Source organism: Misgurnus anguillicaudatus, chromosome 21 (genome assembly GCF_027580225.2).
Source record: "Misgurnus anguillicaudatus chromosome 21, ASM2758022v2, whole genome shotgun sequence".
Classification (NCBI taxonomy): domain Eukaryota; kingdom Metazoa; phylum Chordata; class Actinopteri; order Cypriniformes; family Cobitidae; genus Misgurnus; species Misgurnus anguillicaudatus.
Genome location: NC_073357.2, coordinates 43,950,704 through 43,974,872, shown reverse-complemented (window position 1 = coordinate 43,974,872; position 24,169 = coordinate 43,950,704). Strand labels below are relative to the sequence as shown.

Sequence of the window (24,169 nt, the reverse complement as noted above, 5' to 3'; positions counted from 1 at the left end):
CTGTCAATAAACATTATGGATAGACTGAAAGTAAAATAAGCAGATCATCAGCTTCTGTGAAATAATAATGTAAGTTTTAACAAATGTGTGTTTACACCCACCTATACACAAACATACAACACACATAGTATGCTTTTGTAAGTTTGTACTTTCTATTATATTTCTTCCAAAATTACAGATTTACACTTGGGGAGAGCAGGGGCGAATTTTTTTTTTTGTTTTTTTTTTGAGAAAAACATCATTTTTAAAGATAATGTTTTAGACAGAGATATTTTTGCTGTGGTCATTAACTCACAAGTTTTGTCTATCAATACCAGGTAAATGTTTTTAACAAATGTAATATGACTTCAGTATAATTTCACTTTGAACATAAGTAGCACATGTTTTTTGAGACCCTGTCAGCTGGGACGAAAGTAACACACAGGTTTGTCAAAAGTAACACAACAAAACAAGATAGATTTTTGTGTTACACTTGTTTGTAGTAAATATACATGACTATGACCTTGTTTATATGTAACTTCAAACATATTTTGTTGTAGTTCAGTCCTCCAGAAAAACGTGATTATGCTTAATCAGCCAAGGTCCGCATATTTATTTTGAAAAATACGCCGCACTTTAGCATCATAAATTGCAGATTTCCGTGCACAAAAATATGCGGGGCTTGCATGATTTCATAAACCCACATTTTGGTAGCAAAAATCACATATGTCTTAGCAGAAAGTTGAAAAATGTGGCATTCATTTACCTCACACAAGCACAGCCATGTCCCCTGTTGCCATGGGAACGTTATGAAGTGACGTGATTATGTGACGTGAACATCATTGAAAATCTGCAAACAGTTTTTGCAAGTTCCCGCAATTTCATCGCATAAAATTGCATAAATATTCCGCATATTCCATCACATTTTTTAAGAAAACATGCTGCAAGATCAAGGATTTTTGCCCGAAACAATCACAAAAATCTCTGCGTTTTTCTGGAAGGACTGGTTGTTTTGCAAAAAATAAAAATTACATTTTTTTTATTTGAAATTTCAGTTTCATCAAGTGTTTCAAAAGCAACCCGACAGTATAAACCTAAATTGTTGAGAATAATTTTTTTTCCAACAATATGAACAAATCAAATTAGAATAATATAATTTTTCAACATAATGCAATAGTATTAGCAGCGGGACAAAAGTACCAAGTGTTACTTTCGTCTCGACATTTAAACCGATTTACTTTAATTTTGAAAAACTAACTTCAGGATGTGTTAAATCTGTGAATTGATCAGCACTGTAACACATGAAACGAGAAACACAACGTGTTATAAGAAAAAAGTACCGCTTTAGGAATTTACTAACCATGGTCAAAAATGGCTTTCTGGACCTACACGTGCAAAACTATGACAAAATAACGCAACATTTGTCAGCTCAGTCAAAGGTTGCATGCTAAAAATGCTGTCATAGTTTTAAATGCAAATGTAGTATAAGAAAATCGCTTTGTTACTTTCGTCCCGCATTAATTTCGACCCGGTTCTCCCCTATATTTTAAAGTAAATATAACTTTTAGAAGAAATACAGAGTATTGCAACACCTTTTGTGTCTCCAACTTATTCTTAAATTTGTCTGCTGTGAATTTAAAATTGTGTTAATTATTGTCATTTTCATTAACCAAACACGTATAGAAAGTATGTCCATAGACCTTTTGCGAGTCTACGTCGCAGTTACGTCACATGTGCAATGTGGTGGCTGAAAAAAAAGTGGAAATGAATTAGACACGAGTGAAACGAACAATATAACTCACTAGAAAATGTCTTGTTGTGCTGTTGAGTGTCAGAATAGGAATACCAGAAAAGATGACCTTCATTTTTATAGTATACCGTCGTCGAAGACACCATTTGAAGATAAATGTAGGTGTTTATGGTTGCAATAAGCCCTCAACCGGACAGACTGGAGTGATGAAATCATTTGGAAATCTATTAATAATTAGAATAGAAAATAATTAGAGAAGATATCCGGTGTTCTGTCGAAGTCTGATCCCTCTATGTGTTTCTTATAGCGTTTTCATCACGTTACGTTTATAATTTATTTAGGAAGATTAAAGATTTAAATGAGTTCATAATATCAATAATATTACCATTTATTAAACTTTTCATATTTTTTTTTTTCGTTTCTATTACTTGTTTTTACCTTCTATCTTAGCCTATGTCTTCTTCCTGTTTGTTCTAAATTATGATGTTTACTAATAAATATATAAACATAGCACACACACACAAACACGATGTAAAGTGTTAATAATATATAAACAGGCCTATACAAATTAATTTGAATGTAAACATAATAGTTTTAGAACAAACACGTAGGCTAAAAATATAAGGAAGAAATTGAAAACAGGAAAATGATGAAATATTTAATAAATTATATATATACATAATACATGATAGTATTGCTCTTATAAGTACTTCAGCAATTCATACTGTAAAAATAATTGATTTACCAACAAAGAACAATACATATACATTACATACATGCACACATATCAGAAGCCAAGCCATTTAAACTTTTAATTTATTTAAAAAATAAACGTAACTTGGTGAAAATGTTATAAGAAACATTACAATTAAGAGAAATATAGGGGAAACAGACTTCTATAGAACACCGGATCCATTAAAATAACAGTTTAACGCTAAAACACTGTCACTTTCTGCCACCAGTTGGGCTCCGCCCACAAAAAACGTCATCTCTGTTTGCAAACACGCAAAAGGTCTATAGTGTCTAAAGAAAATGGTCAAAATATGTACCCCACCTGTCACTGGGGCGGTTCCTCAAAAAAGTACAGCTTTGCATCTAAAGAGTTCATATTAGTACCTCGGAGGTACATGCAGTATATTGATACCAAATGTATACATATCTGTACCATATTAGGACCTTTTTTAAGAGTACTGCCCAAGTGAGAGCTGGGGTAAATATTTTGACCATTTTTGCATTTAAAAAACATTGTGCATTATTTTAACATGGCGATCTTTTTTATAAATATAATTATGCCCCATTATGTTTGTGTGTTAGTCACTCTCACAACTGGAAAATGTAGGCTACACACTTGTCCTATTTTGTGCATTCCTTCTATTCCATCAATTCTGTCTTTTCCCATTCCGTAGCTCTGTAAATATTTCAGTTTCAGTCATCTGTGTGTCTAGTGTGAAGTGTCGTTTAGTCAGGTAGGCCAGTGTAGTGAAGTGCAGCAGGGCTGTTAGACAGTTAGAGGTGAAGAAGAGTGAGGGAACAGATGGAAGAGTGTTACTCTGATGGGATGTGAAAGGAGAAGAACGACAGAGACCGATAACTAATGTGCTTCTTGTGTTCTCCCCTCTTCCTTGTCATCTCTCCATTTCTGGATATGTGTCTCTGTGTGTCCAGTGATGGTAATGTGAGAGATGATGAAGATGATGATGATGTGTCTGCTTGTGTGTGAAAGAGTAAAAAGTGAGAGAGAGCGACGATGATGAGGAGAAGGAAATGAAAGGTGACTGAAACGTTCACTTAGTATCCTGAATGATATTAACAGCGGCAGACACCTTTCTATGCGCATCAGCGGTTTGTGTGCGCACGCCATGCCTGCGTGTTTGTGCATGTGGTCCTTTCCTTGTGTATTTTCTGTTATTTGAACATTTTTGGGGTGTAAGTGTGACTAGATTGATTCTTGTATGTGCCACGGGTGGAAGAGACGTCTGTTTATGTGAGTGAATGAATGAATGTGAAGTGAATGGATAGGAATGTGATGTGTTTTGGCAATGACCTCAATCCAAGATTACATACAACTGTTATCCATCTCATTCTTCAAGAAGCCCATTCTTCTGAAAAATAAAAGAAAACAATTCAAAGCACATTTGTATTTTGGTTGCTTCACAATAAGCAGAATTGTGCAAATGTTAGTTATTTTTTAACCTTTAAAAAAATACTTTTGTGGGTGCAGACCAGTATAGTTAAGTTTAAACTGTCACATTAAATATTTTATAACTAAAGTAGATGATTTAAATGTAAGAACATAAGATACATTTTTACAGTGTGGTGTTATAAAGCTAACACGTGCATTTATCAAAGAACACAATTAAAGAAACAAAGCGACAGAGAAAAACAAATATCCCTATTACAATACACATTGTCAAGTCACAGCAGGCTTCACGTCTACTAAACGTATGATATAAGAAAATAAAAATCTCTCCCTCCATCTATCTGTTTTGGCAGTAAAGGCATTAAGTCACCTCCCACTGGTTCTCCAATGATGTGCAGTGGTGTAAAATTGCTCTGCTGTGAGGTGTGTGGAGCTCTGTTACCTTCTCACCTGATTTTAAAAATAGAGACAAAGAGGTCACAAAGCTGAATTAATGATATGATTATAGTGTCCACTTAATACTGTTTACCATGGAGCCGACCGCTCGTGGATCATGATCCACGTCTGAGCGGAGACTGACGTTATGATGGAAGCCTTTATTTTTACTCGCTGACTGAATGGGGAAGCTTTATAATTATGGATATGAGTATTATGAACTATTCAAGACCTGTTTTGTTGATCTGCATGTTTTATAAATGGCTGTGGAATTACATATGAGCATGTATATATGAGCTCAATTTGTAAACAATATGTACAACAATACATACGTTTCACATTTATATTGAGCTGAAAATATTTACAGTAGGGGAGAGCGGGGCGAAAGTACCAGAAAAACTTAATTTTGAAAGATAATGTCATAGACAGAGATATATTTTTGCTGTGGTCAATAACTCACAAGTGTGGTCTATCAATATCAGGTGGAATTTTGTAAAAATGTAAAACAACTTCAGTATAATTTCACTTTAAACATAAGTAGTGAATTGTTACTTTGGACCCCACCTGCAGGGACAAAAGTAACACAACAAGACAAGATAGATTATTTTGTTACACTTGTTTTTAGTAAATCTACATGACTATGATGTCGTTAATATGTAACTGGAAACATATTTTGTAATTTATCTTTGTAAAAAATAATGAAATTACATTTTCATTTTAAATTTCAGTTTTATCAAATATTTCAAAAGCAACCAACAGTACAAACTTAAATTGTTGAGAATAAAAAAATCAACAGTTTGAACACTAAGAAAATGAAATTAAATCAAATTAGAATAATATAAATTTTCAACATATACAACAGTATTAGCAGCGGGACAAAAGTAACAAGTGTTACTTTTGTCCCGACAGGATCTCCTCACATTTAAACCCGATTTACTTTTATTTTGAAAAACTAAGAGAGGTCAAATTTATAACCTGTAGATTGATCAGTACTTTAACACATGAAACCAGAAACACAACGCGCTATAAGAAAACAATGACCGCTTTCGGAATTTACTTATCATGGTTGAGAACATCTTTCTGGATCTACACGCGCAAAACGGTGAGTAAATAACACAATATTTGTCAGCTCTGTCAGGGGTTGTGTGCCTAAGATGCTGTCGTAGTTTGGGAAGCAAATGTTATCAGTGCTCGGATAAAATCGCTTAGTTACTTTCGTCCCGCGTTACTTTTCCCCCGGTTCTCCCCTATCTGTATTATTAAGTAAGAGTAGAAATGGATTTATCTGAAGTTTGAATAAAAAGACACAACATAGTCGAGACATTCATTAATTCATTTTAAATTATCTTTAGTAGTCATGATAAATATATTTTAAAACTATTTTTAAAGTATTAGCAAAATGTTATGAAATGTTTTTTGATGAAGTATTGCGTGCCACACCACATGACATGTCAAAAGTATTCCAAGTATTCCCAAAAGTATGCCAAAACTACCTCATACGTTTCTAAAAGAGGAAAAAGGAAATGTTCAACTTTTCAGCATTGCAGTAAATACTGTAAATACTTCACATTAACCCCTGAAATCAAAAGTGGTTCTGTTTTTTTTTCCTTCAGTCATGAAAAATGACCTAATCAAAATGTAAAGCGCAACTCGCTTTTACAACTAAGTGCTTTTTCCCTTTCTCTCTGAAAAGCCTGGCCTCTGCCCAAGAGAAAGCTAGACTTTTATGTCCAACATTAATTTGCTCAGATCAAACCATTTTGCAGACACTTTGCATGACACTTGGCTGGGAAACACAGCACTAAAATATAGCTGAACACAGGTCCACAATAAGCCCAGGAAAAATAGCAGGCTTCATTTCATTAAGTCGTTGCACAAACAGTATGCACCTATTTTCAAACATTACCATTGTGTTCATGGTTTTGAATTGTTTGAAGTGTATGTACACTAATGTGTAATAATGTATTAGTTTAATTAGTTCTTTCTGCACATTTGCCTGCCAACTTGTGCGTCATTTGATTACGAACTTTTGTTTACATTTTTGGGTCCCTCTTGCACCTGTCTGAAATCTTGCGCGAACCCATTTCTGTTTTGAGAGAAACAGCATGAACGTATGATCTCTAGGGCAATGTATCCTCGGTCATATACGATCGGGTGAAAATGTAACACTTCCTAAATCCTGCCACAGAAAGGGCAGGCTAGCAGCCCCGTCTTTCCACATCAGATCCTATTTCAAAGGGAAACTCCTCAGAGAACACACACAGTTTTCATTTGCATGCTTTGTATTTCATAAAAGACTCATAATACTGGCAATATAGAAATTAAATATTCAAAATATATGATTTTAATTAAATAAAAAGTGCTGTGATCACACAATGCTTTTATCACAATAACACCTAAATCTCAAGTCATGTCTTGTGCATTGCCTGTGTATCATCAACATGCCCTGCATAACCCTTAGAGGGACATTAGGAGAATATTTGGATGTGAGAAGTGTTGATATACAGTGGCAGGAAGCATACTGTAGCCAGTTCTCGTGTCACTTTTTCTAGCATCTGTTTTTAGCCACGGGAATGCTAATAATTGGGCTGTAAAGGCAAGCCTCCGGGTGCAGTCCGAGGCTCTCTCTATAAACCACAGTTACCTAGGGGTCAACATAATGGCATGTGATCTGGATGTGTGTGTACTGATGTTTATATTTGTCCCCTGATCAGATTTATATTGTGTCATGTTGGTTTAGCTGTAAAGTGATTATTTTATTGAGGGGATCTTGTCTTTTCGTCGCATCAATTCTGAGAGAAAATATGGTGTACGACCACATAACCACATGTATACAACTTTCTATGACACTAACCAGATTAAGGAGTCTCTCTCTCTCTCTCTCTCTCTCTCTAACTTGACCAGACAGTTTGTAGTGTGATACAGTAGTATGTGGTGGACTTCTGAAAGTCTTTCTCTAGGTTTGTTTAGTTTTGCAACAGCATTTACATTTAAGGGGCCATGGCATGAAAATCTGACTTTTTCCATGTTTAAGTGCTATGATTGGGTCCCCAGTGCTTCTATCAACCTAGAAAATGTGAAAAAGATCAACCCAGTAACTTAGTTTTGGTAAACCATTCTCTACAAGCACATGAAAAAATAGGTCGTTGAAATTTGGCTCTCCTTATGATGTCAGAAGGAGCTCTTATTATAATAATACTGCCTCTTAACCTGCACTATCCAATCACAGCACTGCCATTTAGTGCAGAGAAAAAAGAGAGAGAGAAAAAAATTCAAAGCACAATTGAGTTTCAATTGCAACCAACCGCTCATGTGCATTTAAAAGGACACACCCAAAACAGCACATTTTTGCACACACCTACAAAGTGACAATTTTAACATGCTATAATAAATTATTTATGTGGTATTTTGAGCTAAAACTTCACATATGTGCTCTGGGGACACCAAAGATTTATTTGACATCTTAAAAAGGTCTTGTGCCATGGCCCCTTTAAATTACTCATAAAAATGATTTTTAGTATTTTGGCATGTTTATATTGACATACTCTTTATTGAATGTATTGTACCATGTAAATGAATGTTTTTATTATTGTTTAAAAATATATAACTACAATAATATAGCTTTATCATATTCTTGACACTACTAACTAATATTTGTTTTGTTTTAATTTAGTACCGTAAATTTTTTGGGGGGAAGAACTACCTCCCTTGTCTCCTCAGAGAAACTCCCTTGGTTTTTAAGTATATTAATGTTTTATCTCTCTCTCTCTCTCTTCCTCTATTTCTATTTCTCTCTCTTTCTCTCTCTGTGATTAAGCTTGTCTTTCCAAGTGTGTGTTTAGAGGTAAAGCTCCTGCTTAGGAGGCCTGAAAAATAGATGGAGCAGAGAATGTCAGCGCAAGATAAACAGCAGCATAGTGAAGTGGCTTTCACATGCTTGACAAGACACCAGAAAGAGAGGAAGAAAGGTTGATCTTTCAGATCTTTTGTGGATCTCATACGAACACTCACTGTTGGTTTGGGCCTTTTTGATCTTTCTCAGACCTGCTCTCCTTATCTGTAAGTTCTTCCTCTTTTAAGTTCAGTTTTCTTTTTGTAATGCCTTATTTTGTATAATTTCTAATTCTTCCGCTTTCTCCTTCTGCGCACCTCTGTGCCACAATTACCACGTCTTTTATTGTAATATAAAGAGTCTATAGGATGTGGCCTCGTGACAGGTGGGTGGTGGGACTTTTGTACATGTAATGAGGTAGGAAGTTTGACAGAGAGAGGTTGTATTAGCGTTACCTCACGCCAAATTAATAAAGCAGGCCTGAGCAAATGGAAAAGTGTGATTAATGGATTAATGTCGCTGCTGGCATGCGGCCGTAGCATTAATGGCCGCATGGGGTAAACACACTTTGCCGCTGTCTATCTCTCTACATGACCGGCTGCGTTTGATACTTTATAATGAACAAAGAGAAGGGAAATATCGACAATAAAAAAGCACGTAAGAATGTCAAAGAGGAAAAACGACGAACGCGAATGTAAAAAGACAGCAGCTATATTTGAACACCAGCATAATGACAGCATGTTATAAAAAGTTATGAAAACGCATTTCGAATTATCCCACTCCAGCTCAGTCACAATCACTGATTCGTGCTGATCTCTGAATCATGACGCTCATTCCAATGAATATAGATTGTGCTCTCTAGTAATATCAACCTCATGGGAGCCGAATATTGGGAGTAAACCCAGTCAGGAAGCCAGAATGAGTCAAGCTCCATCTGTTCAATAAAACACAAATGCCCGGCAGCACCAAGATTTGACGAAGCAAATACGTCTGCAGTGTTTTTTTACACTATTCTGCGGTTCTTGACCCAAAATATACTTAAACCATAAAGAAGTCCAAACTGCTAACTCATATTTTTCAGATTATCTACATCTCATACATGTCTTTTCCTATATAAGAAAAGCACAGCTTGATGGTCCGCGCTGTTGACCTTGTGGGTCTGCGTTTCAGAGCCCACATGTATCATTGATAGCGTAAAACAGGGCCAGGGCCATTAGTTATTCCGTTAGGAGCTATGATTCGGGCCGGCCGTGTTTGTCTGGTTTTCATTGGGGTAAACATTTGTTCCAGTTGTAGATGTTGTGCGGCAGGAACATGAATCAGGGACGAGAGGCGGAAAGAGGTCTGACAGCTGCAGCTCATTACCACCACCATTACTGCTATAGGGGGCTGCTGGGGGAAATTCCTCCTTCCAGGGAAAATGTTCCTGTTTACCATACAGTGCTGTGGATCAGGTCCCGCACACAGAGATGCAAGGCAATCACATGCAGGCTTACACACACACACACACAAAATTCTTATGCACACACTTGAATGAATGAAAATGCACCGTTTTGCACACTCAGGCATGCTTTTATACACACTCGCTTAAGTTCATATGTCTGCGTTCATGGTCGCACACACACAGACACGCGCAGACACACTCACTTCCTCTCTCTTTTCTCCCACACACATCATGTGCACTCTCACACACTAACAATCACTCTTTCTTGTGAGCTGATACTGTAGTACCTCCACCCACCTCTTTCCTCTGCCCCCCAAAACCTCAGTGTCCCTCACGCGCTCATGTTCCTTCAATCACGACTGACTCATGCCTGCTTTACGTCATTGCGTCCAATCAGAGAGAGTTCCACGAGCCCATTAAAATGAAAGTTGTTTTCTTTTACTTGGTCATTCTTTCACTGCTACATCAAAGACAAACATTCACTCGTAATCAAACTCTCCAGCCACATCTGCTCCATCATTGTATACTCGCTGCAAATCTTTATCTCACTCAGAAATGTCGATCAATGTGTGTTTCAAAAGTGATCATTTGAAGAAAACTACTTTCAAGATCAAAAACAAATGTCTAAGCGGGATGCAGCTCTGACATCAAACTTGGAAATGATATTGAACTATACTAACTAAATATAAGTGATTTTTGTGTTATTGTAAACATAAACGGAGCCAAACTTATTTTTTGGGGGAGGAGCCTGATTATTCTGTCGTGTCCCTCTTTCAGCTCTTCTATTATAATTTAATTCAATTTCAAGTCTAAAATTTAGACTTAAGCCTCTTCTTCAAGCACTGCAGGCCAAATTTGTTCACCTTTTTATATATAGTTTAACAACAACTTAATTTTCATTAATAATTTTTATTTTTCTCTGATGATCACACCTTGGGTAAAAACCTAATTTAACTGGGTAATGTTTTAATTTTTCTACGGCTCCCCCCGAAAGCATAAATCAAAAGAGATGAAAAAGCGCCACGTGCTTTGACCGCTCCCTCCTTCCCTGACCTATGCCAATTTTTATCGCAACCTGCTTTAACTTTGTAGATCAGACTTTAATTTTGAAGCTGGTCTGTGGGACAGTGATGAGTTGGATATATCAAGCAGGGCTTAAATTACCCTCTCCCTGGTGGCAGTGGATGGGAAGGTGCTGGAGAAAGAGGTACAAGGCTGGGGGGGGGTGCTCCGTGACCTAGTAACAGGCAGAGAAAGAGGGCTGGTCAGCACTTGCCCTCTCAACCCTGCAAGCTAGCACACCCAGTGAGAGAGAGAGAGAGAGAGAGAGAGAGAGAGAGACAAAAGAGCAGGCCCTTACACTTACGGTTCCTCTTCTAAGGAAAAAGTACATAGCAGAGTGCAAGACACACATCACTGGTAAGAGGTGGAGGAAGCAGTCAGACGGTACTTTAACTCTTATGGTGCAACAACAGTTATGAGCCAAACTAGATAAATGGTGAACAAGTTCTATAGCTGGGGCAGTTAACTACTGCTTTGGATCAGCGGAGGGACTGGAAATGAAGCAAACGCTTGATTTAGTCACATATTCTTATGCTTAAAAACTGAATTATCTTATTCATGCTTAATTATCAAAATACAATTATTTTTTGTTATTCAAAATTTACATTTTTGTATTCACCTATCCTAGTTTATCATCGCTGTATTATTAATATACAGTATACCTTTCTACCTGGCCTGGATATAAAAAAGATTTAAAGTTACATATAGATGATGCATATACATCAAACAAAACCAAAAAAATAAAGGGACCACAGGGAGCTGCTTATAAAAAGTTACTTATTACGTCACAGCTAATTTTCAATAAAGAGTGGCGAGCAGAAAGGAGAGTGGGTGTAATCCTGTGAAACTGCCGTGGATGAGCGATAGAGAATTAGATTTGATGTGGGACGCCACTGCATACCTAGAATGAGCATTTTGCTGCCTGTTACTGAGTAAATGCTTCCCTCTCTTGAGGAGAGATCTCTGATGCCTACCCTCTTTACACACACTACTAGGAACAAGTGTGCCGTGAAGATGCGTGCGGTGCAGGAGAGCGTGCACGCTCCAGAAGCGGGGATTCTCCTCTAGCTCTAATTACGACACATGCTTTTTATAGCCGGCCTGGATCTAGTCGTAGCCATTGTTTTAAGAATGTAAGGACAGTAAGCCCAGTTGCCCTCTCTGAACCTCAAAAGGAACTTGAGGACTCTAATATATAGAATTTATTTTATGGATGATGGATCTCACATGATCATTATGTACCATGTATCAGACTGACCCTGGTCTGGCACAGTTGGGGTCTCCAAATCTCATGGGTGGTGATTGTTAATATACACTCTATATTAACCTTTATGCATAAGAGATACGAAACAAGGAGCCCCTGCTGTCTAACTGTCAAATTAGGTGCTTTTCAGTGGGGTAACCTGTGAAGTGTGTATCTTGTGTTTTATTTTGTATTGAACTATTTAATGCTGGAAAAAAGTCTCAAGAGCAATCCTGCTTGGCCGATAAACCTCAACTTAAACTTTAACTTCAATTCACCTCCACTGACTGATGACTGATGCTATCCACTCATATATCGATCACACCCAACTGCGCCTCTGCTTCATATAAACGTGCTCTTGTCGCTATGATAAGAGTATAAATAATCGACAATGGCTCATGCTCCATCAGTAAGCCTCGCCAAAGTGAGAGAGGTGTTACGAAACTTTATAGATTTCGTTTAGAGTCATAGCATGCACGTATAAACATAATAATAATAATAAATAATATTAATAGAGAAGAAAGAATCATAGGCATATTTCTCACAAGTTATGTGTGGTTGATTCGTGTGGGTCTGCAATTGCCCCAATGTTAAAAATGCTTTTTAACTTAGTGTATAAACATAATGACATTACTCACGAGACAATAAACTAATGTTAATTTAATTAACTCTTGCGATGGATTCCGCATAGCAAATATGTTTAGTAGCCTAAATTTAGTACAGGACGAGTGGAAATGTTTGAATGTTTTACGATTTCGGTTAACTTCTTTCGTTTGATACTTTGTACGCCTTTGTTTCGCTTTAATATGATCGTACGGAGATCTTAGATATTGAAAGCCCTCCTGTGGTCCTGTGCTCAGCTTGCGTGTAGAAAAATCACAAAATGGGAAACAGACGTTGAACTGAGAAGGAATTATGAAGTCAGGAATTTTAGTGAACTTTTTGTTTGAATTTAGTCATAGGAGGCAAGAGAAGATTGTGTCAAATAAAAACATGAATTGTATAATAATAATAATAATTATTTTTTGCAGCTTTAGAAAGAATGTCGAATTGATATGCTGACTTTCGACATAATTACTGTATGTATGCTACTATTTGGGGGGATCTCACACCATTATCCGACATTAATGTTAAAATTTAAATAAAAAGAATATATAATTTGTAGTTATGCACCTGATTTTCCATCACAATTGCCTCGTAACAAAAAATATAAAAATGTGATTCTAAATTATCTATCACAATTATTTATCACAAAAGAGAGATATACAAGTCAGTATTAAGACAAACGAATACCGAAAACCTGATAAGCATGTAAACAGCGGTCTGGTGTTTTGTTTTTGTTAACTTTTTTGTCCTTTTTGTAATTTCGTTTATTTTACTACACCCCATAATTATGAAGCTGAACCTAAAATTTGGGTTCGTAAAGACAAATTAAATTCATTAATCTCAGATATTCATCTTTGTAATTAAAATAGTATGAATATTCCAATAAAGTTTTCGTTTGGACTATTAAAACGTATTGCAAATTAAAAACATGTTGTGGGAATGGTTAGGCTATTATGATTTGCGTCCATTGGGGCTATTTTAAGACTTTGCCCAGAGTTTAAAGCACAAACTCTCAAATCTCTCGTGGGAGCTGTATTAATATGCCAACAAAGACAAAAATAACATATTTGCCAAATTTTCTTTTTCACTGGTGGTAACTTTTCTTCGTGTTCTGAATTTCAGAAAAAAAGTTAACTTTAAGGAAAAGATGGAGAACTCATCAAATTGTGATCTACTCTTTTTTGCTCACATTACAATTGCCTATATTATTTCATCCATCAAGAAACTTTATTTAGAGTGAAAAACTTTCTTTCAACTGAACTAATGAATTTTATAAATCAAGAATACCGAACAAAGCAAATGCCACTGAAAAGAAAGACCCATGGCATTGCGGCACATAACACACATTAGCGTTCCTGCTATCTTTAGCGCATGTACAAATAAAAAAACAAACATGTAATGTTAAAACAGTCATTATTAACAGTCATTAATATATATTCTCTCTTTCTCTATAAAAATGGCAAATATCTACTGGAATAACACAATAAAATGAAACCAAAATTAGAAAAAAATATTAAGCTACTATTTTTTTATTTTAAAGCTTCATTGAAGTTTAAAGTTTGTTTTCTGTCTTAGAAATGCAGTTTAGATTAATTTGCAGTCTTAAAAAAATCTCTGTTTTGACATCAACAACAATAAATAACTTACAATTTGAAATGAAGAATATTAGGTACCCTAAATGTAGATATTATAATAATATTAATGATAATAGTAACAATAATAGTAATAATAATAATCATATTTTCAAGTCGGATTTAATAATAATAGTTTCAAAAGACTTTTCAAGCTGTGTACATTTGTTAGGCCTCTGGCAGCTAAAATGTGTTTCATATTAAACAGATGTCTTTAATTTCGGCATTTAAAACAATGCTTACTGGATATTTTGACAGGTCAACAAACAAAAGACCCTGAAAAAAAAACATGTTTTGCTCAACGCATGATATATAGAAGAACATGAAGACACCGAGATAAAGTGAAGTTAAACATGAGATAATGACGTACCTTTTCTTCTTTTTGGATAACTGCATAAAACACGATTAGTGATGTACTTTTTAAACAAAAATATTAATATATACTTTAACACAATCTAAATAAAAATATCACATTTTTACCTTTTTAGGTTTTTATTTTAGGATAAGCATTTGAACATGGAAGGGGGCGGTAACGATTCACAATGCGCGCTCACGTTCATATACTAATGCAGCTGTAATTTCTTACCACACACACACACACACACACACACCAAAGAAGGAAGAGTGTTTTTTGCGTGTATTGACATTCTCTTAACTCTGTTTATATTCGTCCATTTTGTTATATGCATTTGTAGTGAAAAACACACATTAACTTTCTCTCTGTCAGTTCAGTAGTTCTGAAGTCTAATACAGGCAGGCATTAGCATAGTTTAATAAGTTGTAGTTATTTTTGTTTTACATTCACTACAATTAAAGACTTGATTAATAGAAAATAATAAAACGATAAAATCAAGTTATTTTAATGGCAAATAATAACAGGTTCAGAGACTCAGGCCGTCGATGAAATGTGCCCTAAAAATAAAGGAAATGTTCCAGAATACGTACATTCTTGAACACGTCGATTCACTCGATAATTTAAAGTAAATCACGACATTTCACAAAAAGGAAAGAAAAAAAGGCATATTCACCTCACTCAAATGTTACAATTGCCAAAACATGCGTGAAATCAAATATTCAAATCAAATAGTAAGTTATCAATTTAGGTAAAATAAATATTAAAGCAAGTTTTGTTTCCACTTTTATGAGTTAAATTTTTTATGAGTTACGTAACTTGTCGCTTTTATCATTGCAATCAGTGTATATTAGGTTATATTTGAAAATAAGAGAATCATCACTTTAAACATCTCCATGCACCCCAATTTCAGCCATCTAATGCACTGCCGAAGTACTAAACTGTATAGCTTATCAATTGCAGAAAATGGTAACTTGTTGTCAAACTGTTCTTTTGTAGTACGAAACTGGGAACCATTCCGTTAATATCTTGCGTTATCAGTCCTTTGATGAAGAAAAGAAGCTTCCCGTAGTTAAAGCGACTCCGTGCGGCGTGTGTGTGTCTGCGTGTGTGTGACACTGATGGATGCGCCAATGGTTAGACGGACAGATGCTTGGGCGGATCTAACGGCATGCACACACAGAGTGAGATTGGGCAAAAACATCCTGGATCCATGAAAGACTGCTCTTTCCTTCCAATCTGCCCTGTGACTTCGGTGTACGGACATACGGACAAGATATTCTGGCGTATTGAACGGCACGACTCCAAATTGCCCCCTTCAGCGGGCTCGATGCGATTCCCTTTGCGGTCAGATTGACTTACGTGAGAGAAGACAGCACGGACGCAAGGCGAAGACGCGGACTTAAACGCTTTTAGTGGAGAAGGCAGTGTCTGACATAGTAAACAGAGAGGAAACAGTTGCTATCTCTCCCTTTCAATGTGAACGGACCTGCATTTCTAATATAACACGGACAGTTTTTCATTTTGTCCACTGAAAGAGTTTAATCTCAAATTTACGCGTGCAAAAAAAGAGGATAAAAAAAACGTTCATCCTAACATTGAATTTAAGTAATAGTCTGATGTCGGTAATGATGGGCATATTTGGAAAATTTTAGTCTTACCGTCTCAAAAAGTCCACTCTGTGAAGTAAAGCGTGTGATAACGGATTTTGAAAGTGACATTACTGAAGAGGAAAGCATCTCGGAGCTAGAGGAAGACGCGTCTGCTTCACCCGTTGCTGTTTTTAAATACCTGCTACGAGCCGCACAAAGAAGGGCAAAAAGTGCTATTAGCGGCCAAGAAAGTGTTTGGCAATAGCTCAGTGATCCATGCTATCGCAACAGCAGCAGCTGAGGCGCAGCCCGAGTCCATCCCCTCCTTCTGATGTGCGTTATTACAAGCAGGAATACCCAATCAAACACCTATCGCATCGATTCGCACCGCTCTCAGCGGATTCCCAACGCGCGCGGACAAAATAAGCAAACGAGGCAGCGCGCGGGCGACAAGTCCGTCCATCTCCTCCTTCAAGCTTTTTGTCTTTTCCCCCGATTGTTTATTATGAAAGAGATGGACGTTTGAAAGGCTACGGGGACTTGGAGTGTTTGGGATTTTTCACAGAAAAGCTGTCGGCGACGCACTACAACGCTGCCCCGCTGATTTTTCTTGTTTTCAATTTGTATTCGATCACTCGGATCGGATTCCCGATGGATAACACATTTATTCAAGCGATCGAGTAAGTAAATCTTTGCTCTTCACATTGGTAAATCATTGATAAACCTGACTGCTCCCTTCACGCGTCACGCGTTTCTACGCCGAAACAGCCAAGTTATTTATTGTTTTAAGAAATTAACTCAGATTCTTGGCTTGATCGGCGCTCGTGTAAGTGTCAATCATTTCATATCTATAGTCTTGTGTTTGCGATTTGCTACTTTTACTGTTAGTGTGCATTGGGGTTGGCTGCGGTAGGGAGAGAGAGAGAGGGAGAGGGAGAGAGACATATGCCTACCCATATGACATAAGCTAGCTAACCCATTCGAGATGGAAGGAGTTAATATGACAGTGCTTGATGTTTGCCTCTGTTTGCAGACTTTGAGTGACGCGATCATTTCGTTTTCCTTTAAGCTTGCCTGTTGCAGCTTCCAGCGCGGAGTGAGCAAGGATCGCACTGAGGCACGAGCGTTTTTTCTCCCCGCTGTAGCGGCTCGACTCTCCGTCACATCCAAAAGCCGACTGGGGGGAAAGAAAGAGAGAAAAGAGGGGGAAAATCCCGCTTCGTCTTCATCATCTTCAGATCTTGCCGTCTGATTTTTTGTGAAAACTGCCGATACATGTCAGGCGTGTGAAAGCGCCCCAGGTGCCGTGTATCAGAGCAGAAGCGGAGCAGCTCTCGGGATCTCAGGGGCTGAAACTCCTGAAACAAACCCTGAAAGAGAAACATGCCGCGGAGGAAACAGCAAGCGCCCCGGCGCTCGGCAGGTACGGCTCCTCTTTTTTCATTTACTCCTCATCTTCACCTTTCTGTTTTTGCGCTATTTTCATATTAAGGATGTATTTAAGCGTGTGTGATTTGGACGGATCCACTGCTCATTTTCTCAGTCGTATGATGGTTACACTGGATCCGAAAAAGTTTTCTTTCTTTCTGTCTGTCTTTTTTACACCACGTCCTCCGCCTTTTGAAGGGTGGTGTGTTATTAAGTTTATGATGTCAGTATTGCACATAGGTTCATATCATAACATTTTTTAGTTAGGTTGAATAATCAGATGCGTGCATTATTTAACTGTATGGAAGAATAATAGTTTCCCTGGATTATTTATTTTTATAGTGGCACCTTTCACGTTCCATCTTAAGCTGAGTCGACTGTTAGTCTTTGATTGTTCTCTATTTAGCCTGTTTTATGCCGCTCTCTTTGTAGGGCGTAGATATTGACTCCATGAATTAGAGATCTATAAAGAAACGCTTGGGTGTCAGCTGACTGTCATGACTCTCTTTGATGCTCGCCTTCGTTGTTTTGGAGAGGGGGGTTCTGTACAAAAACATTTGATCAGAAAAAGCCAACTTTCGCCTAGTTTTCCCAAACAAAGGGAAAGACTCAAAGATTATTTTGGAGCCGACACCGTGGAATACGAGGGGTCTAAGAAGAGGCTTTAATGCACAATTGGCATCTTTGATTTGACGGCTGATTGATCGCCTGTCATGCGGCTGCTCTTTGATCTATTCATTCCTGATAAACATCAATAAATCACTCGCCATGGCAACGCCAGAGCCCCGTGACGTCACGTCTGCTCAGACAGCCACTCATTAAAACATCTTTAATTTCTGCTTTCCTACTTTTTCAGATAGGCAGAACACAAGGCCACAATTACTTCCAGTCCTCCATGAACACTTATATGAGTGACATCATAAAAGTAAACCATTTATAGAATGATCTGAAATGTGCTTTTGTTTATTTTAATGAGCAGATATGAATAACAGATATATCATGTTTATGTTACATTATAAATGGAAGTTGACAAATTTGTTGACGAAAAGTGGAGACTTTTAAGATGATGTTTTTAGTTGTGTCCCAAACTAGAAACCATATGTCTTGTGATCTTGAGTCCTTGTCTAAACTTTACTGGAAGACACCAGAGGTCTTTGTTTATTCATGATGAATTACATGATAAATGTAGGCTAACTGTCAGTGTATGATACACGGGAGACTATTAAGCGCTGTAACTTTAAAATAAAGATAAAATCTAACGAAAATAGATGATAAGCTCTATTATACGCTGCTATTACAAAATACAATGCATTGTATCAGAAGTATTTACGCATAAAAATGATCAGGTATCTGTATCCGTTTGCTGGCCATGATCAACATCGGCTCGCTCTCGTAAACATATAAAAATCTCACTTAAACCCAACACACACGTGAACGCACTCGAAGGGCGCAAGTCAACGTACAATCATGCAGTTGGTTTTAAAAAAAGCACAAAACTAATAATCTAATCAGGAGACGGAAGAATGGTTTCTCCATCAGTCTGACCCGTCAAAGCAACTTTGTTTCATATTTGATTTAATTGTCTCTCTTTTGACAGCCACATTCATCAATAGCTCTAATGGTCAATCAGAAGTTGGCAGAGTGAGTGCTCTCATTTTGTCCCCCCCCCCTCCCCTCCCAATACGTTCGGCTTGTGCTTTACTTTATCAAAATGCTTTTGCCTAATGGACACGCAGAGGTAGAAAGAGGGAGGAGGCGAACAAGAATGACTGAGAGGCTTCTCATTTCAGAGGAGTGAGGGAGAGAAAAAAATCAGGCATTTATGCCTTTGATGAGCGGATGAAGACAAATACGAGAGCAGGCTGAGAGCCTTTTTTCTTTTTAGACGAGGCAACTTCCTGTTTTTTTTTTTAACTCCCTCCTTTCTTCATCCCAATGCCCCTCCCCTCACTCACTCTCTCCTTCTCACTCACTCCATCCCTCCCTCTCAGCAGCCCTCACAGCTGCAAGTTATAAGGTTGACGACTGCACTGTGGCATACAAAGAGTGATGACAAATTGATTGCGCCGTCGTGATGGAAAGAGCAAAGGAAAGATGGCAGATGATGGGCCTTGATTAGGAACTTTGGGAAATCCAGTCCCCTGCAACCTTGAGCTTTGCATGAGAAAATTTCGCCCTCCCTCACATTTTCTGTCTCGCTTTCTCTCTCTCCCTCTTCTACTTTCTGTCTCTCCATACCTCCCTCCTCCCACCACCAATTCTGGAAGGCCCGCTCAGCCGTAGAAAAAGAAAAGTTGTTTTGCCAGCTTCATTAGTGTTCACCTAATTAGCTGTAAAGCTGATGGATTTCTGACAGGCCTAATGATTGGAGATGACAAGCTCCGCACACTGTCATCCAGCCCAATTAGGTTTGCAGCTAGTTTGATGTAATCAAGTTGATATTACACAGTCCTCCATGCCTTTAGTTGGTGCACTAACTCAATTTGCTGCTGCAGGTGACAAATGGGCCGGGGTACCTGGGTAATCATGTTGGCTGGAATAGAACGCTTTTAATGGTCAGGAGAGTAAGCGCAATAATAGCAGCGAGGTGACAAAACAGAATCAGACGCTGCAGAAAAATCGTTGTGAAAGTGTAGAAATGCGTCACAGCTTCCGTACGTGTACTTGCACACCTTGGTTGCGATTGTTTTGTGTGTTTTTTGTAGGGGGAAAACATGTCTGCTCTGTATTTGTTTAGTCTTTCCAACCTCTTTTCTTAACAGACAGGCACAACACTCTCTGTCTAGTAGCCTAAGCGTGATTCACCCCTACAAAAACACCTATTCAGATGCAGGCAATGCAGCGTACATACCATGTTTTTGTTCACAGGCTTTAAAGTACTTCCAGACCAAACATATCAGTTGTTTTGGGTAGTCGTAGAGAACGCCATACTTTCATTCCCTAGTTGTTTATTTCCCCATCTTAAAATCAAAATTAGCTACTCTAAAACATTACTCGGGTAACTCAATAAGTAAAATCCTCATGGTGACCCCTCTTTCTTGGCTCTCATTCTGATCTCGGTTTGATGAAATGGAATCTCTATGCGAGCTTTGAACGGAGCGGATTTGATGCATGAAGACGGATGATGTTGATATTGGTCATTATTATACCGTTCATAGCATATATAAAGTTAGTTTATCTCTTCTGGGTTAGAATAAATGCAAACTCTCAGCATTGTGTTTAGAGCGACTAAATATGATTTATAAAAATATTTGGGTTGTGACGAATGTAACGCAGGCTGCTCTGAGATGGATTGCAGTTGGGGAAAGGAGCTGATATCTGTGATTTCGTGTGTGCTTGATTGATTGCAGACAGGGAGCAATGATTAATCAAACTCAAAGCCTGTTCCGGAGAGGGTGTGGAGCTTTGGATACGTATGATTATATGGGAGACCACCGATGAGCTTGTAAATAAGGTTGCGCGGAGATAAATGAACGTGTTTTTGCACACACATACGTGAATACTTGGATCATAACGTGTTTGCGAACACAGATTAGTTGTGATTAGCATAAAGTTATTTTTTACTAGAAAAGTGTACCGTAGCAGTTGGTGGCGTATGTAATCGAGCAATGCACAAGTGCATGAATATAGTTTGTGGTGCGTGTGCCCGGGCACCTTTTGACTTTCCTTACGAATTACGAAGAGTCGTCCACTTCAGTTCAAGATTTCTTTTCTGCTGCAATTTAATTACTTAAATTATAATGAAACACGGCCTGATTATGTTAATTATCCTTATTACAACCTAGTCGTTATAATTGTATGCATTATTAAGAGACAGAGAATGATGTCGTGCACACCACTGTCCAAAATTGCATTCATCTTTTCCACTGAATGTTTTCTTTTCTATCTATAAAATTATTTAGTTCAACAATAATACAAAGCTTGCATGCTAATGCATATCCAGATGGATAAAATTTTAATTTAGATGTTTTGCATGGAATAAGCGTAAGAGTCAAATCTTCAAATCTGACAAGAGATCTGATTAAAGATCATCTGAAGCTTTTAAAAAGCATTTTTGCATCTAACTCCTTTTTCATCTGACAGCATTTTGAAGAAAACACATGAATACATATTTTATTTCTAGACTTGTCATTTAATCAAAAGAGCTAACATAATGTTACTTTGCTCATTGGACAGAGTGAAACTAAATTACGCTGAAATTGTAAATCGCTGTAGTCGCAGATTACATCAAAGAAAATGACGCTATTGCATATTTTTCCTTTTATTTCCACATGTCTCGTACTGATTTCTGCACTCAGTAGTTGGATGGAGGGTTGCATTTGGCCCTGTCTAGGTGTCTCTTCAGCAGTGTGTATGTGTGTGTGTGGATTATGGGGCCTGAGTCTGCGTCTTGCTCACATTGCTCTGGCCCAAAACCTGCGCTCCCCGGCAGCCAACTGACACTTTGATTAGTTATGGCTGTCCTCCGCCTTTTTCACCGCAAGAAGTGAGCAACAATGAGAAGGGTTAGGAGTAGAGGCAAGGCGGGGAAAAAAGCACAGGAACGAAAAAGAAAGAGTGAGAAAGAATGAGCGAAAGAAGGATGAGGGTTAAAGGAAAAAGCTGAATAACCTAAGAGCCAGATAGAGTAAGAGAGAGAGAGAGAGAGAGAGGAGGGGATGTTCTCATCCCTGTGGATCCACACCAGGGTTGATGGTTGATAAACAGGATTTTTTTCCTGAATCCTCCGTCATGGCTCCCATTAGCTTGACAGCTGTCAATTAGGGCTCCCTTGGTCTCGCGGGCTGCAGTTTATTGCAGGCGGTTGATGCTGTCATTTCCCTCACAGTTTCGCCTTGAGCGTTATCAGGAGCGTTCACACAGTCAATAGCTGATGCATCAGCACTTATTTCTTAAATTGGCTCACAAGGCTGCATCCTTTCCTCATTTTTTCCCCTTTCTACCCCCTACTATCTCTCTCTCTTTCTTTTTCTCTCACTCTTTCCTCCTTTTTCATTGTTTGCTAAAGTTATGACGATGAATGGAGACCGCAGCAGGGTTAATGAGAGAGCAGGGCGATTCCGTGTGACACACACAAGTGTGTTTTTGTCTCAGTTTATACAGAGTCAAAAATATTTTTTAAGCTGTTGAAGGGCGCATGTATTGAGCTTCAGGTTGTACACAGTACATTATTGTTGTTACAGTAATTTGATGATATAAATATTGTTAACATTTTTAATATTCTTTGTGAAATATATAATGTATATTTTTATTTAAATATCTTAGCATTTATTGCGTCTTTGCATTTTTGTTAATATCGACAAGAAGTCGAAATCTGCTATCTCGCATAGGGTTTACAATCCTTTGTGTCTGCTAAAATATGAATTTATTTTCTACTTAAGGACTTTATCGCTTTGACTTGTTGGTGTTTTTTTTTTTTGTATACACCTTATTTTAAAAGAATTTACAGGGCTCCAGACTGCCACCAAATTGATGGCATTTTGCCACCAAAACTTAAGAGCAAGCCACTGAATTTTACATCGTCGCACATGTGTGACCAGTAAATTTGACCTTTTTTTGTGATGTGACACTGAATTTAAAACAGCACATTGTACATTCTGCATCTATCATCAAAGTATTTATTAGTAATACAGTTTATCACTTAGTAGAAATGTGAATATTTGGTTAGCATGTTGATTTACGCTATGTGCCCCTAAATTTTCTGATTGCGCCCCTAAAATTTTCAGCTGGGGGCCACTGTGCTCCTAGTGAAATAAGTTAGTCTGGAGCCCTGATTTATTAAACATTTTTAGCGTTGGACAAAATTATCCACTATTTATCTGTAAAAAAAATCCTGTCAAGTTGGTTGTTTGCTGTTATTGATCATTTTATCTTTAATTGTTCCGAAAATAAAAATCACAAGTACCCCATTAGATGTAGACATTTTATGAAGCATATTAACGGATTTGCACCAAATATTATACTTTGGTTGGATGTACACTGTTAGACTGTTATTTTTGTAACTTTTTTAGTTTTTAGCATTTTTAAAAAATTTATTTTACTAAACCGTTAATGATTAAATTATTAGTTTAACTGTTTAATTTGCATGTATTTATTTTTTTCGCCATGCTGTCCATGTCATGACTCTCCAGTTGGGAAGCACTTTTCTAGAATAGACCTTCAAACCTACTTGTTGGTTTACGGAGATTACTGGTCAAAACTCTCAGCTGCGCTGTATGACTTCCTGCTACCGTGGCCCACACCTCTTCCAGAGGGAGTTGGGGGGGAGTTTAAGGCGGTTTGGGAGGAGACAGGAAATGAAGAGGGTTTCTGGGATCTATGTGTCTGGTTGTGGTAAATGGTTATTTTTACCCTGCCTGCCCGGTACCGTGAGGGATATTAGCTTAGCCTTGCACAGAGGTGGTACTGAGTATCACAGTACTAATGAATCACCCAGCCCGCGTTCTTTTCGTCTACTTGAGTCGTCCCGCCTTCTCTCTCTCTTATTCTCTGAGCGATACTGTAGTTCTTTGTGTGTGTATCTGTGAGGTCGGTCCACTCTGGCAGCTACATGCAACTGTTAGAGTCCCAGTGTAGTCTGGTGAAATATGGCCGTTTGGAAGTAATCCCTGTTTGTGCTGTTGTCATGTCGAAGAGGGATGACGACGTGCCGAGGGAGGGAGAGAAAATGACCCG

The 24,169-nt window shown here is 37.8% G+C and overlaps 1 protein-coding gene and 1 long non-coding RNA gene across 7 annotated transcripts in view; one reads left to right on the top strand and one right to left on the bottom strand.

The window, feature by feature from the left end:
- tshz3b (teashirt zinc finger homeobox 3b) overlaps window positions 1–24,169 on the top strand; it is a 350,078-nt gene that overhangs the window by 295,102 nt on the left and 30,807 nt on the right. Inside the window, exons 1-2 of one of the 6 annotated variants that reach the window (XM_055208401.2) lie at window positions 16,538–16,746; window positions 17,136–17,489. The exons of the other annotated variants lie outside the window; for them this stretch is intronic. Of the exons in view, the coding sequence (XP_055064376.1) occupies window positions 17,450–17,489 (40 nt within the window). The 5' untranslated portion in view covers window positions 16,538–16,746; window positions 17,136–17,449. Of the gene's footprint in view, window positions 1–16,537; window positions 16,747–17,135; window positions 17,490–24,169 lie in introns of those variants that run through there. 6 annotated transcript variants of the gene reach the window in all.
- On the bottom strand, window positions 2,678–16,271 carry LOC129446940 (uncharacterized). Its single transcript, XR_012360020.1, has 3 exons — window positions 16,136–16,271; window positions 4,240–4,319; window positions 2,678–3,831 (listed from the first exon to the last, which is right to left on the bottom strand). It is a non-coding gene; the product is annotated as an uncharacterized lncRNA (long non-coding RNA).